This window comes from Salvelinus alpinus, chromosome 9, assembly GCF_045679555.1.
Source record: "Salvelinus alpinus chromosome 9, SLU_Salpinus.1, whole genome shotgun sequence".
NCBI classification, from domain to species: domain Eukaryota; kingdom Metazoa; phylum Chordata; class Actinopteri; order Salmoniformes; family Salmonidae; genus Salvelinus; species Salvelinus alpinus.
This window is the reverse complement of record NC_092094.1, coordinates 12272424-12288841: the sequence shown is the minus strand read 5'-3', so window position 1 is coordinate 12288841 and position 16418 is coordinate 12272424. Positions and strand designations below refer to the sequence as shown.

The 16418-nt window shown below is 47.5% G+C and overlaps 1 protein-coding gene across 3 annotated transcripts in view; it reads left to right on the top strand.

Moving 5' to 3' along the window:
• LOC139584322 (anoctamin-1-like) overlaps nt 1–16418 on the top strand; it is a 102510-nt gene that overhangs the window by 23925 nt on the left and 62167 nt on the right. Inside the window, exon 1 of one of the 3 annotated variants that reach the window (XM_071416016.1) lies at nt 10941–11171. The exons of 1 other annotated variant lie outside the window; for it this stretch is intronic. In XM_071416016.1, coding sequence (XP_071272117.1) covers nt 11028–11171 — 144 coding nt within the window. In that variant the 5' untranslated portion in view covers nt 10941–11027. Of the gene's footprint in view, nt 1–10940; nt 11172–16418 lie in introns of those variants that run through there. One more of the 3 variants, XM_071416018.1, reaches the window with a different exon arrangement.

Here is a 16418-nt window from a genome sequence, read left to right as displayed (position 1 = left end):
TTAGCTTCTGATGGCTAGGTGGTTCTTCCTATAAGGTCTAAAAATTTAAAATAAAAGCGGTTCCGTATCACATTGGGTGAGGCAGGTTACCGGAAGGTATAATTGAATTAAAATGGAAAAGAGATTGAAAATAAAATTGGAATATATACAAAAAAAGACGAAAAATACAAAAGTACACGAGAGGACGAACAAAACACGTCTGCACTGCTACGCCATCTTGGATTGCAAGTGGTTAACAAAGACATAGCTACTCCTATATGCTTAATTTAGAGTTATTAATGTATCTTTAGTTGTTGTACAAACATTGGGCTATATGTTTTGATTTTTAATACACTTTAAGGCTGCATGATGCGACTCTAATGATGATTTGAAAAAAGTTGCTTGAAAGACATGAGCTCTGCTTTGTTTTTTGCGCAGGCTGTACACACTCCAATAGTCTCTCATTCACAATTTGACAAGCACTTGATAATGCCTCGAATTTCACGACGGCATCCCCTTTGACCTTAATGCACCCTAAAAAAAATCCAGGCCTTTTGCTGCCCGGAGTTCTGCATTGTGCCCTTCTCCCTGAGTGTGCTGTGCAATCCGAAGCTTCTCTCACTCACATGGCTCTCTGTCACATGGCTACAAGTGAAGACAGACACATTGGGGACGAAACTGTGCGCGTCCTTATTCAATTCCGAGGTGCACCAATTCTTGGGTGGTTGGGTAGAGACATGTTGGGTGGTTGGGTAGAGACATGTTGGATGGGTGGGGTTGGGTGGTTGGGTAGAGACATGTTGGATGGGTGGGGTTGGGTGGTTGGGTAGAGACATGTTGGATGGGTGGGGTTGGGTAGAGACATGTTGGATGGGTGGGGTTGGGGGGTTGGGTAGAGACATGTTGGATGGGTGGGGTTGGGGGGTTGGGTAGAGACATGTTGGATGGGTGGGGTTGGGTGGTTGGGTAGAGACATGTTGGATGGGTGGGGTTGGGTGGTTGGGTAGAGACATGTTGGATGGGTGGGGTTGGGTAGAGACATGTTGGATGGGTGGGGTTGGGTAGAGACATGTTGGATGGGTGGGGTTGGGGGGTTGGATAGAGACATGTTGGATGGGTGGGGTTGGGGGTTGGGTAGAGACATGTTGGATGGGTGGGGTTGGGTGGTTGGGTAGAGACATGTTGGATGGGTGGGGTTGGGTGGTTGGGTAGAGACATGTTGGATGGGTGGGGTTGGGGGGTTGGGTGGTTGGGTAGAGACATGTTGGATGGGTGGGGTTGGGTAGAGACATGTTGGATGGGTGGGGTTGGGGGGTTGGGTAGAGACATGTTGGATGGGTGGGGTTGGGTAGAGACATGTTGGATGGGTGGGGTTGGGTGGTTGGGTAGAGACATGTTGGATGGGTGGGGTTGGGTAGAGACATGTTGGATGGGTGGGGTTGGGGGGTTGGGTAGAGACATGTTGGATGGGTGGGGTTGGGTGGTTGGGTAGAGACATGTTGGATGGGTGGGGTTGGGGGGTTGGGTAGAGACATGTTTGATGGGTGGGGTTGGGGGTTGGGTAGAGACATGTTGGATGGGTGGGGTTGGGGGGTTGGGTAGAGACATGTTGGGTGGTTGGGGTTGGGTGGAGACATGTTGGATGGGGTGGGGTTGGGTAGAGACATGTTGGATGGGTGGGGTCGGGGGGTTGGGTAGAGACATGTTGGATGGGTGGGGTTGGGGGGTTGGATAGAGACATGTTGGATGGGTGGGGTTGGGGGTTGGGTAGAGACATGTTGGATGGGTGGGGTTGGGGGGTTGGGTAGAGACATGTTGGATGGGTGGGGTTGGGGGGTTGGGTAGAGACATGTTGGATGGGTGGGGTTGGGGGGTTGGGTAGAGACATGTTGGATGGGTGGTGTTGGATGGGTGGGGTTGGGTGGTTGGATAGAGACATGTTGGATGGGTGGGGTTGAGGGGTTGGGTAGAGACATGTTGGATGGGTGGGGTTGGGGGGTTGGGTAGAGACATGTTGGATGGGTGGGGTTGGGTGGTTGGATAGAGACATGTTGGATGGGTGGGGTTGGGGGGTTGGGTAGAGACATGTTGGATGGGTGGGGTTGGGGGGTTGGGTAGAGACATGTTGGATGGGTGGGGTTGGGTGGTTGGGTAGAGACATGTTGGATGGGTGGGGTTGGGGGGTTGGGTAGAGACATGTTGGATGGGTGGGGTTGGGGGGTTGGGTAGAGACATGTTGGATGGGTGGGGTTGGGGGTTGGGTAGAGACATGTTGGATGGGTGGGGTTGGGTGGTTGGGTAGAGACATGTTGGATGGGTGGGGTTGGGTGGTTGGATAGAGACATGTTGGATGGGTGGGGTTGGGGGGTTGGGTAGAGACATGTTGGATGGGTGGGGTTGGGGGGTTGGGTAGAGACATGTTGGATGGGTGGGGTTGGGTGGTTGGGTAGAGACATGTTGGATGGGTGGGGTTGGGGGGTTGGGTAGAGACATGTTGGATGGGTGGGGTTGGGGGGTTGGGTAGAGACATGTTGGATGGGTGGGGTTGGGGGGTTGGATAGAGACATGTTGGATGTGTGGGTTTGGGTGGTTGGATAGAGACATGTTGGATGGGTGGGGTTGGGTGGTTGGGTAGAGACATGTTGGGTGGTTGGGTAGAGACATGTTGGATGGGTGGGGTTGGGTGGTTGGGTAGAGACATGTTGGATGGGTGGGGTTGGGTGGTTGGATAGAGACATGTTGGATGGGTGGGGTTGGGGGGTTGGGTAGAGACATGTTGGATGGGTGGGGTTGGGGGGTTGGGTAGAGACATGTTGGATGGGTGGGGTTGGGTGGTTGGGTAGAGACATGTTGGATGGGTGGGGTTGGGTGGTTGGGTAGAGACATGTTGGATGGGTGGGGTTGGGGGGTTGGGTAGAGACATGTTGGATGGGTGGGGTTGGGGGTTGGGTAGAGACATGTTGGATGGGTGGGGTTGGGTGGTTGGGTAGAGACATGTTGGATGGGTGGGGTTGGGTAGAGACATGTTGGATGGGTGGGGTTGGGTGGTTGGGTAGAGACATGTTGGATGGGTGGGGTTGGGGTTGGGTAGAGACATGTTGGATGGGTGGGGTTGGGTGGTTGGGTAGAGACATGTTGGATGGGTGGGGTTGGGTGGTTGGGTAGAGACATGTTGGATGGGTGGGGTTGGGGGGTTGGGTAGAGACATGTTGGATGGGTGGGGTTGGGGGGTTGGGTAGAGACATGTTGGATGGGTGGGGTTGGGGGGTTGGGTAGAGACATGTTGGATGGGTGGGGTTGGGGGGTTGGGTAGAGACATGTTGGATGGGTGGGGTTCGGGGGTTGGGTAGAGACATGTTTGGGTGGGGTGGGGTTGGGTAGAGACATGTTGGATGGGTGGGGTTGGGGGTTGGGTAGAGACATGTTGGATGGGTGGGGTTGGGGGTTGGGTAGAGACATGTTGGATGGGTGGGGTTGGGTGGTTGGGTAGAGACATGTTGGGTGGTTGGGTAGAGACATGTTGGATGGGTGGGGTTGGGTGGTTGGGTAGAGACATGTTGGATGGGTGGGGTTGGGGGGTTGGATAGAGACATGTTGGATGGGTGGGGTTGGGTGGTTGGGTAGAGACATGTTGGATGGGTGGGGTTGGGGGGTTGGGTAGAGACATGTTGGATGGGTGGGGTTGGGTGGTTGGTTAGAGACATGTTGGATGGGTGGGGTTGGGGGGTTGGGTAGAGACATGTTGGATGGGTGGGGTTGGGTGGTTGGGTAGAGACATGTTGGATGGGTGGGGTTGGGGGGTTGGGTAGAGACATGTTTGATGGGTGGGGTTGGGGGTTGGGTAGAGACATTTTGGGTGGTTGGGGTTGGGTGGAGACATGTTGGATGGGTGGGGTTGGGGGGTTGGGTAGAGACATGTTGGGTGGTTGGGTAGAGACATGTTGGATGGATGGGGTTGGGTGGTTGGGTAGAGACATGTTGGATGGGTGGGGTTGGGTGGTTGGGTAGAGACATGTTGGATGGGTGGGGTTGGGTGGTTGGGTAGAGACATGTTGGATGGGTGGGGTTGGGTGGTTGGGTAGAGACATGTTGGATGGGTGGGGTTGGGTGGTTGGATAGAGACATGTTGGATGGGTGGGGTTGGGTGGTTGGGTAGAGACATGTTGGGTGGTTGGGTAGAGACATGTTGGATGGGTGGGGTTGGGTGGTTGGGTAGAGACATGTTGGATGGGTGGGGTTGGGTGGTTGGATAGAGACATGTTGGATGGGTGGGGTTGGGGGGTTGGGTAGAGACATGTTGGATGGGTGGGGTTGGGGGGTTGGGTAGAGACATGTTGGATGGGTGGGGTTGGGTGGTTGGGTAGAGACATGTTGGATGGGTGGGGTTGGGTGGTTGGGTAGAGACATGTTGGATGGGGTGGGGTTGGGGGGTTGGGTAGAGACATGTTGGATGGGTGGGGTTGGGGGTTGGGTAGAGACATGTTGGATGGGTGGGGTTGGGTGGTTGGGTAGAGACATGTTTGATGAGTGGGGTTGGGGGTTGGGTAGAGACATGTTGGATGGGTGGGGTTGGGTGGTTGGGTAGAGACATGTTGGGTGGTTGGGTAGAGACATGTTGGATGGGTGGGGTTGGGTGGTTGGGTAGAGACATGTTGGATGGGTGGGGTTGGGGTGGTTGGGTAGAGACATGTTGGATGGGTGGGGTTGGGGGGTTGGGTAGAGACATGTTGGATGGGTGGGGTTGGGGGGTTGGGTAGAGACATGTTGGATGGGTGGGGTTGGGGGGTTGGGTAGAGACATGTTGGATGGGTGGGGTTGGGGGGTTGGGTAGAGACATGTTGGATGGGTGGGGTTCGGGGGTTGGGTAGAGACATGTTGGGTGGGTGGGGTTGGGTAGAGACATGTTGGATGGGTGGGGTTGGGGGGTTGGGTAGAGACATGTTGGATGGGTGGGGTTGGGTGGTTGGGTAGAGACATGTTGGATGGGTGGGGTTGGGTGGTTGGGTAGAGACATGTTGGATGGGTGGGGTTGGGTAGAGACATGTTGGATGGGTGGGGTTGGGTGGTTGGGTAGAGACATGTTGGATGGGTGGGGTTGGGGGGTTGGATAGAGACATGTTGGATGGGTGGGGTTGGGTAGAGACATGTTGGATGGGGGGGGTTGGGTGGTTGGGTAGAGACATGTTGGATGGGTGGGGTTGGGGGGTTGGGTAGAGACATGTTGGATGGGTGGGGTTGGGTGGTTGGTTAGAGACATGTTGGATGGGTGGGGTTGGGGGGTTGGGTAGAGACATGTTGGATGGGGTGGGGTTGGGTGGTTGGGTAGAGACATGTTGGATGGGTGGGGTTGGGGGGTTGGGTAGAGACATGTTTGATGGGTGGGGTTGGGGGTTGGGTAGAGACATGTTGGATGGGTGGGGTTGGGGGTTGGGTGGAGACATGTTGGATGGGTGGGGTTGGGGGGTTGGGTAGAGACATGTTGGGTGGTTGGGTAGAGACATGTTGGATGGATGGGGTTGGGTGGTTGGGTAGAGACATGTTGGATGGGTGGGGTTGGGTGGTTGGGTAGAGACATGTTGGATGGGTGGGGTTGGGTGGTTGGGTAGAGACATGTTGGATGGGTGGGGTTGGGTGGTTGGGTAGAGACATGTTGGATGGGTGGGGTTGGGTGGTTGGATAGAGACATGTTGGATGGTTGGGTAGAGACATGTTGGATGGGTGGGGTTGGGTGGTTGGGTAGAGACATGTTGGGTGGTTGGGTAGAGACATGTTGGATGGGTGGGGTTGGGTAGAGACATGTTGGGTGGTTGGATAGAGACATGTTGGATGGGTGGGGTTGGGTGGTTGGGTAGAGACATGTTGGATGGGTGGGGTTGGGTGGTTGGGTAGAGACATGTTGGGTGGTTGGGTAGAGACATGTTGGATGGGTGGGGTTGGGTGGTTGGGTAGAGACATGTTGGATGGGTGGGGTTGGGTGGTTGGGTAGAGACATGTTGGATGGGTGGGGTTGGGTGGTTGGGTAGAGACATGTTGGATGGGTGGGGTTGGGTGGTTGGGTAGAGACATGTTTGATGGGTGGGGTTGGGGGTTGGGTAGAGACATGTTGGATGGGTGGGGTTGGGTGGTTGGGTAGAGACATGTTGGGTGGTTGGATAGAGACATGTTGGATGGGTGGGGTTGGGGGGGTTGGGTAGAGACATGTTGGATGGGTGGGGTTGGGTGGTTGGGTAGAGACATGTTGGATGGGTGGGGTTGGGTGGTTGGGTAGAGACATGTTTGATGGGTGGGGTTGGGGGTTGGGTAGAGACATGTTGGATGGGTGGGGTTGGGTGGTTGGGTAGAGACATGTTGGGTGGTTGGATAGAGACATGTTGGATGGGTGGGGTTGGGGGGTTGGGTAGAGACATGTTGGATGGGTGGGGTTGGGTAGAGACATGTTGGGTGGTTGGGTAGAGACATGTTTGATGGGTGGGGTTGGGGGTTGGGTAGAGACATGTTGGATGGGTGGGGTTGGGGGTTGGGTAGAGACATTTTGGGTGGTTGGGGTTGGGTGGAGACATGTTGGATGGGTGGGGTTGGGGGGTTGGGTAGAGACATGTTGGATGGGTGGGGTTGGGTGGTTGGGTAGAGATATGTTGGGTGGTTGGGTGGTTGGGTAGAGACATGTTGGATGGGTGGGGTTGGGGGGTTGGGTAGAGACATGTTGGGTGGTTGGGTGGTTGGGTAGAGACATGTTGGATGGGTGGGGTTGGGTAGAGACATGTTGGATGGGTGGGGTTGGGGGGTTGGGTAGAGACATGTTGGATGGGTGGGGTTGGGTGGTTGGGTAGAGACATGTTGGATGGGTGGGGTTGGGTGGTTGGGTAGAGACATGTTGGATGGGTGGGGTTGGGTAGAGACATGTTGGATGGGTGGGGTTGGGGGGTTGGGTAGAGACATGTTGGATGGGTGGGGTTGGGGGTTGGGTAGAGACATGTTGGATGGGTGGGGTTGGATAGAGACATGTTGGATGGGTGGGGTTGGGTGGTTGGGTAGAGACATGTTGGATGGGTGGGGTTGGGGGTTGGGTAGAGACATGTTGGATGGGTGGGGTTGGGGGTTGGGTAGAGACATGTTGGATGGGTGGGGTTGGGGGGTTGGGTAGAGACATGTTGGATGGGTGGGGTTGGGGGGTTGGGTAGAGACATGTTGGATGGGTGGGGTTGGGGGTTGGGTAGAGACATGTTGGATGGGTGGGGTTGGGTGGTTGGGTAGAGACATGTTGGATGGGTGGGGTTGGGGGGTTGGGTAGAGACATGTTGGATGGGTGGGGTTAGGTAGAGACATGTTGGATGGGTGGGGTTGGGTAGAGACATGTTGGATGGGTGGGGTTGGGGGTTGGGTAGAGACATGTTGGATGGGTGGGGTTGGATAGAGACATGTTGGATGGGTGGGGTTGGGTGGTTGGGTAGAGACATGTTGGGTGGTTGGGTAGAGACATGTTGGATGGGTGGGGTTGGGTGGTTGGGTAGAGACATGTTGGATGGGTGGGGTTGGGGGGTTGGGTAGAGACATGTTGGATGGGTGGGGTTGGGTAGAGACATGTTGGATGGGTGGGGTTGGGTGGTTGGGTAGAGACATGTTGGATGGGTGGGGTTGGGGGAATGAGGTGGAAGGTTGGGGTTGGATATGATTCTGTAATATGATCATACTGATCAATACTTTATGTTTACAGTTGCTTCAGAAAGTATTCTTACCCCTTGACTTATTCCACATTTTGTTGTGTTACAGCCTGTAATCAAAATGGATTAAATCTATTTTTATCCTCACCTATCTACACACAATAGCCCATAATGACAAAGTGAAAACATGTTTTTAGAAATGTTTGCAAACGTATTGAAAATGGAATACAGATATAACTTGTTAACATAAGTATTCACACCCCTGAGTAAATACATGTTGTAATCACCTTTGGCAGCTGTGAGTCTTTCTGGGTAAGTCTCTAAGAGCTTTGCACAGCTGGATTGTACAATATTTGCACATTATTATTTTTTTACTTCTTCAAGCTCTGTCAAATTGGTTGTTGATCATTGCTAGACAACCATTTTCAAGTGTTGCCATAGATTTTCAAGGTGATTTGAATCTAAACTGTAACTATGCCACTCAGGAACATTCAATGTCATCTTGGTAAGCAACTCCAGTGTAAATTTGGCTTTATGTTTTAGATTATTGTCCTGCTGAAATGTGAATTTGTCTTCCAGTGTCTGTTGGAAAGCAGACTGAAGCAGGTTGTCCTCTAGGATTTTGCCTGTGCTTAGCTCTATTCCGTTTATTTTTATCCTAAAAAAAACTCCCTTGTCCTTGCCGATGACAATCATACCCATAACATGATGCAGCTACCACCATGCTTGAAAATATGAAGAGTGGTACTCAGTGATGTGTTGTGTTGGATTTGCCCCAAACATAACATGCTGACCAGACCGGACATGTCGCGTGCGTGAACGTCGCAAAATAAATTTAGAAATCCATGTTATTCAATTATTGCACCCACACAGCTCGCGCGCGCCAATGAGCATCTGCGCGCCAAGGGCTAAAATAGAAGCCATTCCCATTTCTGATGCAGATCGCGCTGAAAGTCCTGCCTCTTCCATCTCCTCATTGGTTTATAGAAGCAGGTACCCACGTGCCATCTCCTCATTGGTTATACCCACATGGGTGATTGAAAGATGAACTTTGTTGCCGGTTGTCGTGGTAATACAATGAAAGTTTAGATGCGATCACCATATAAGTTCAAAGATGAAAAAGAATGGAAAGAGGAGAGATGACTAGAAACGATTCGGTTGGCCGTTTTATGCGTGGATTAATTGTCGGAGTAGAGGTCCTTGTGCATTTCAGGTAAAATAACAACTCAATGTTTATATCCCAGGACAAATTAGCTAGCAACAGCAAGCTAATAGGACAAATTAACATTAGCTAGCAAGTGCAAACTAACTAGCTAAATTGCCATACATGTTTAATGCATGTTTAATGCTTTTCGACCTGTCCCCAAATCAATGTAATTGGTTCAGAGTTTGTTTTGATATTTTAACCTACGTGTCGTGATCGCGTTTGGAGTGAGGGGGCAAAATACATGTATGCACGATAGCGCACGATGGTGCAAGCACGCAGCCGGTTTGGGTTCCGTGTAACACTTTGTATTCAGGACATAAAGCTTATTACTTTGGCACATTTTTTTTGCAGTTTTACTTTAGTGCTTTATTGCAAACAGGATGCATATTTTGGAATATTTTTTGTATGTACAGGCTTCCTTCTTTTCACTCTGTCATTTAGGTTAGTATTGTGGAGTAACTACAATGTTGTTGATCCATCCTCAGTTTTTTCCTATCACAGCCATTAAACTGTGTAACTTTTAAAGTCACCATTGGCCCACCATTGGCCATGGTGAATTCCCTGAGTGGTTTCCTTCGTCTCCGGCAACTGAGTTAGGAAGGATGCCTGTATCTTTGTAGTGACTGGGTGTATTAATACACCATCCAAAGTGTAATTAATGACTTAACCATGTTCAAAGGAATTTTCAATGTCTACTTTAAAAAAAAACATGAATCTACCAATAGGTGCCCTTCTCTGCGTGGCATTGGAAAACCTCCCTGGTCTTTGTGGTTGAATCTGTGTTTGAAATTCACTGCTCGACTGAGGGACCTTACAGATAATTGGTCTGTATGTGTGGGGTATAGAGATGAGGTAGTCATTCAAAAATTATGTTGAACACTATTATTGCACACAGAGTCAGTCCATGCAACTTATTATTTGACTTGTTAGGCAGATTTTTACTCCTGAACTTATTTAGGCTTGCCATAACAAAGGGGTCGAATACTTTTTGACTCAAGATATTTCAGATTTTCATTTTTTATTAATTTATATAAGTTTCTAAAAACATTGTAGTTCACATGGCTGAAAACCCTTGGGATAAGACAAAATGCCTTCGGTTGCCTTGGGTTCTTGAGAGTAAGCTTGCTACTAGCTAGCTACCAGCAACTTAAGTACATTGGACTGGGTTTAAGAAAAATATGTTAGCATTGACAGAAATGCTACAAAAAGTTAGCGCAACGCTTCGTCTCTATGGGCACATGAGAGCGATAAATTATACATTTAATCAAAACTGTTCTACTTACAAACGTATTCAGTCCGACAAATGGTAAGTCCAATGGTCACCGTATGGATGCTATAGTCTCGTTTTAATCGTACACCAAGAATTTGAGCTAGGTGGTTGCAAGACATTGCATTTTTTCCTAACGACCCTGACAAAAATCCTGTATATGGTTCTTGGTACTAGCTGAACGGATCATGACGAGATACGTGTGTTGTGTTACTCCAATAAAGGAGTTATTGGAGTTATTGGACACCATTGACATTGGTGTCATATTGGCTTAGATGTGATGGTAGGAAGATTTGAATTTAACATTGAGCATCAATCAACCCCTACTTATTGTGGGGGCCGTCCCCCCCACCTGTTGGAATTTACTTACAATTTCACTTGATAACACAAGTACCAATTGACATTGTTAATCACTGTAATATTTTGTGGTTCTACTAGTCCAACTGATCTTGTGAATATACACAGCATTAGAGGTGTTTATACCCCTTGTTCAACAGAGCGTATCCAGTGCCACATCTGAAGTGGTACACCGTCGCTGTGTTGCGATGACACAATCTCTCACTGAGGACCCTCTCAGGGGAATGTTTGTATTGGTTGGGCCAATGTTTACATTCTAATGAAATGTAACACAGCTTAACCTTAACCTCGGAATGACTAGCAGACCCTGAAGAAGATGGGAATATCTCTTATACCTGTGATATGTAATGAGAGATTGGGAAATGAGAGGGCACCTTGTCGCATTCAGATCAAGTCTAATATTAGCTACTTGGCATCTCAGACTCTCAGACTCTTCTCAAGTAACAAGTACTAGGTCTTGTAGCAGGGAGACTTTTGGCTTGGTTCAACGCTGTGGACGGTGACAGAGAGAGTGGGAGAGAGAGAGAGAGAGAGAGCTGTGTTTGATAGCAGTAGTATGTGGCAGCGCTCGCCTAGTGATGGGAAGATGGCTGGAGAAACACCAGAGAGCTCAGGGACTTCACTGCTTCATGACGCAGCGGCTACAGCTAGCAAGCCCAGGCACTTCTTAAAGGATGTGATTTTTCATGGCAAATTTCAAGTGAGTAGAATGACAAAGACACAGTATGTATGGATTTACATAATGTGTTTACATACTAGGAGACTGAGACTAACTATCTCAGGGGGAAATCTTCATCACATAACAGTTTGCTATATGTTTTTATAGTAAAGATAGGTTTGGCAGTTATTTCACTTGCTTACGCTTTTGATTTGTTGGAAGATAATAGGTGGAAGTCAGACTTATGTTTGTTTAGTGTAAATGTAGTTGAAAAACCTACTTACACATCAAGTGGGTTAAGTAATAGCCTGAATATCTTTTTCAACTACATTTACACTATTTTGCCTATTGTTAATCCATTCTTTATAACTTTTTTGTAAGGGTTTTATCTCAATATAGTTGAGAAATGGCTTGACCTGGTTTGGCAGTTTGTAGAGAGATAATTATCATGTAGGCTAATTACAGAACAAGTATCTAGTGTAGACGTCTGACACGTTGTACTGTCTTGTTCCCAGGCGTGGAGTTAGTCTCAGCACAGAGGGGGCGGGGCGTTCTCCAGGGGCCCGTCTGACCAAATGCATTGCTGATCGGGCCTATCATAAATGCAAATTGCAAATTAGGATGTTAGGCAGTCAGCCGCTAAAAATAAATGTGACCAGTCATGCTCATCAGTCTATAGGGAATTAAATGGGCTTGTGTGTATTTTCATACAGAGCCCAGTTTGAGCGGAATATCACCTGTTGCACAGTGAGAGATCACTCTCACTCTCACAGCACATCAAATCAAATCAAATTTTATTTGTCACATGCGCCGAATACAACAGGTGTAGACTTTACCGTGAATTGCTTACTTACGAGCCCAACACCAACAATGCAGTTCAAGAAATAGAGTTAAGAAAATATTTACAAAATAAACTAAAGTTAAAAAATTACTAAAAAGTAGCACAATAAAATAACAGTACCGAGGTTATATACAGGGGGTACCGGTACCGAGTCAATGTGCAGGGGTACAGGTTAGTCGAGGTAATTTGTACATGTAGGTAGGAGTAAAGTGACTATGCATAGATAATAAACAGCGAGTAGCAGCAGTGTAAAAACAAATGTAAAATGTCAATGTAAATAGTCCAGGTGGCCATGTGATTAATTGTTCAGCAGTCTTATGGCTTGGTGGTAGAAGCTGACCTTTTACGGCTAGGGGTTCCGCTAGCGGAACGTTTCGACAACATCAGGTGAAATGGCAGAGCGCAAAATAAAAAATAAAAAAAGTGAAATATTTAACAACCATACAAGTGCAATACACCAAATTAAAGCTTAACTTATTGTTAATCTAGCCACTGTGTCAGATTTCAAAAAGGCTTTACGGCGAAAGCATACCATGCTATTATCTGAGGACAGCACCCCATCAAACAAACACATGACAATCATAATTCAACCTGCCAGGCGCGACACAAAACTCAGAAATAACGATATAATTCATGCCTTACCTTTGAAGATCTTCTTCTGTTGGCACTCCAATATGTCCATTAAACATCACAAATGGTCCTTTTGTTCGATAAATTCCGTTGTTATATCTCCAAAATGTCCATTTATTTGGCGCGTTTGACCAGAAAAACACCGGTTCCAACTCGCGCAACATGACTACAAAATATCTAATAAGTTACCTGTAATCTTGATCCAAACATTTCAAACAACTTTCCTAATACAACTTTAGGTATTTTTTTACGTAAATAATCAATAAAATTTAAGACGGGATTAACTGCTTTCGATAGCGGATAAAAACAAAGTGGAGCGAGCTTTCAGGTCGCACGCCCCAACCACAACAGTAGACTAGACTCAACCCTCGTTCTGAACAGCCCTACTTCTTCATTTCTCAAAGGAAAAACATCAACCAATTTCTAAAGACTGTTGACATCCAGTGGAAGTGATAGGAACTGCAAGCAAGTGCCTTAGAAATCTAGATCCACATAGAAACCCATTGAAAACACTGTTACCTCAACAACAACAAAAATCCTGGACGGTTTGCCCTTGGGGTTTTCCCTGACAAATAATTTCTGTTATACTCACAGACATAATTATAACAGTTTTAGAAACTGTAGAGTGTTTTCTATCCAAATCTACAAATTATATGCATATCCTAGCTTTTTGGCCTGAGTAGCAGGCAGTTTACTTTGGGCCCGCTTTTCTTCCCGACGTGAAAATACCGCCTCCTAGCCCGAAGAGGTTTTAAGGAGCCTTTTGGACCTAGACTTGGCGCTCCGGTACCGCTTGCCATGCGATAGCAGAGAGAACAGTCTATGACTTGGGTGACTGGAGTCTTTGACAATTTTTGGGGCCTTCCTATGACACCACCTAGTTTATAGGCTCTGGATGGCAGGAAGCTTGATCCCAGTGATGTACCTGGCAATACACACTGTCCTCTGTAGCACCTTACGGTCAGATGCCGAGCAGTTGCCATACCTGGTGGTTGCCATACCAGGTGGTGCGGCTGTAAAACCTTTTGAGGATCTGGGGACCCATGACAAATATTTTCAGTCTCCTGATGGGGAAAAGTGTCAGGTCTCTGACCTCCTCCCTATAGGCTGTCTCATCTTTGTCGGTGATCAGGCCTACCACTGTTGTGTTGTCAGCAAACTTAATGATGGTGTTGGAGTCGTGCTTAGCCACGCAGTCGTGGGTGAACAGGAAGTACAGGAGGGGACTAAGAACGCACCCCTGAGGGGTCCCCGTGTTGAGGATCAAACATGTGTTATGATAAGCCCACTCATTGCGCAACATTTCTACATGCAACAGATATCCACTGTTAAAAAGAGGCTATTTATTTGTCAACTCCTCTTAATATTAAGCAACTGCCATTTGAGTGCAGGCATATGGTAGGCTATCGTCAGCAACCTTGTAGTCTGAGCTGGAGGCAGTCTGCATGTTGAAAACATATACTGTAGGCCTACTTAATAGTTTGAAACCTGGAAGTTTTACTTCATAGCCTATTACGAGGCATGTCTTACCTTGCTTCAAAGAAGCCTATAGTCAAAACCTGACCATAGACATTTTTGTTTTTCAAAATATCTGCAGGATCTTACATCCATGGCTGCACCCATAGCCCGCCCTATGCTAGCTCTGCTTCAGCTTGTCCCACATTACACATGCAGCTCTGTGAAGAATTGAACTATGCACAAGAGAGGTGTGTGTGTATGTGTGTTTGTGAAAAGTGGACCTTTTTTGGAACGAAAACAAAAACAAACTAATTTATGACACGCAGCCCTACTCCACATCTGGCGGGCTAGCTGCCACAGAGAACTTAACTAATTGGTCATGAAAGCAGCGATAGAGGAGAGTGGGGTAATTTGAGCCAAAAGGGTACGTTGAGACACCTTGTTTTTAGGAAACCATACACAAAATCTATTGTTTTACCAAATATTTAGGTAGAGGCCATCATTTCATGGCGAATGTGAAGGAAGAAACCACATGGAAAAAGTGGTAAGCAAGTTAGGTCCCCAAAAATTATTTTCACCAAGTCAAATACATTTATTGTGTTAGAGGTTTCGTGATGCTTGTATCTAAACCAAAGTAGAACATTTTAATATTGTTCTATACTTCTGTTGGAGGCTCTATAACCTTCAATTTGAGGTCCTAAACCTACCATGAAAGTGCATCCTTGTAGCTGTGTGGGCTAATATAGTCAAAATGTTTGCCTTGGGGTAAGTTGAGTCAATGACCATGGAGTAAGTTGAGCCAATGTTTGAGCCAATGTCAAGTTGTACATATTGAAGTGGTTTCTTCCCATGCGTAATGCAAGCCATTATCACTGGGATATTAGGTAACAACAGGGCCTGGCCTATGTTAAAAGTGTTTGTTAGGTGTTAAGCCTATGTTAAAAGATGCTTAAAATTAATCAAAAACAAAACTGTAATATTTACATGAATTCTGATTATTTCCAGGAACACACAACACCCTGAAATATACACTGAGTGGACAAAGCATTAGGAACACCTGCTCTTTCAATGGCATAGACTGACCAGGTGAATCCAGGTGAAAGCTATGATCCCTTATTGATGTCACTTGTTTAAATCCACTTCAGTTAGTGCAGATGAAGGGGAGGAGAGATGTTAATTAAAGAAGGATTTTTAAGCCTTGAGACAATTGAGGCATGGATTGTGTATTTGTACCATTCAGAGAGTGAATGGGCAAGACAAAATATGTAAGTGCCTTTGAACGGGGTATGGCAGTAGGTGCCAGAGGTACCGGTTTGAGTGTGTCAAGAACTGCAACCCTGCTGGGTTTTTCATGCTCAACAGTTTCCGTGTGTATCAAGGACATCCAGCCAATTTGAAACAGTGGGAAGCATTGGAGTCAAAATGGCCCAGCATCCATGTGGAATGCTTTCAACACCTTGTAGAGTCCATGCCCCGTCGACTTGAGGCTGTTCTGAGGGCAAATGGGGGTGCGACTCAATATGAGAAAGGTGTTCCTAATATTTTCTAATCTCAGTGTATCAAATAAACAATATTTGGTCACATGCATGTGTTTATCAGATGTTATTGCGGGTGTAGCGAAATGCTTGTGAAAAAACTAAGTTTCCTAAGAGCTAGAAGCGAGGCAACCCTCTCTGTTGCCGCCATTTTTTATTTTTTGTGTAATGTCTTTGTTTGAAAGAATACTATATTTCCCTTGACGGATTGATACTGAATGTCTCAACATACTCCACTCACCCCATAACCTCACATAACCCACATCAGTAGTGAGTGCCTCCTAAAATCTTCCCAGTCAGTGGTACAAATGGAACAGTGTCTTAGATTTTCATCCTTTATTTGACCTTTATTTAACGAGGCAAGTCTGTTAAGAACAAATTCTTATTTACAATGACGGCTTACCCCGGCCAAACCCTAACCCGGACGACACTGGGCCAATTGTGCACTGCTCTATGGGACTCCCAATCACGGCCGGTTGTGATACAGCCTGGAATCAAGCCAGGGTCTGTAGTGATGCCTCTAACACTGAGATACCATGCCTTAGACCGCTGCGCAACTCAGGAGCATGTGAGGTAGAGTATGGAATTGGGTGGAATTGTCAAATTAGGTCATTGAATTAAGTGATTATATTAATGTGGGGCGGGCCACAATCCACTTCTTACATATTGTGATTAAAAATAGAAAATCAGTTGGGTCAGTCAGTGCTATCAAAATAGTCTGCAGGAATATTGGACAATATTATTACAAGTGATAAGTCATAAGACCAACCCAGATCAGTGTCAGTCAGCCTTGCTCACCCAAACACAAGAAACACCCAGATGTCT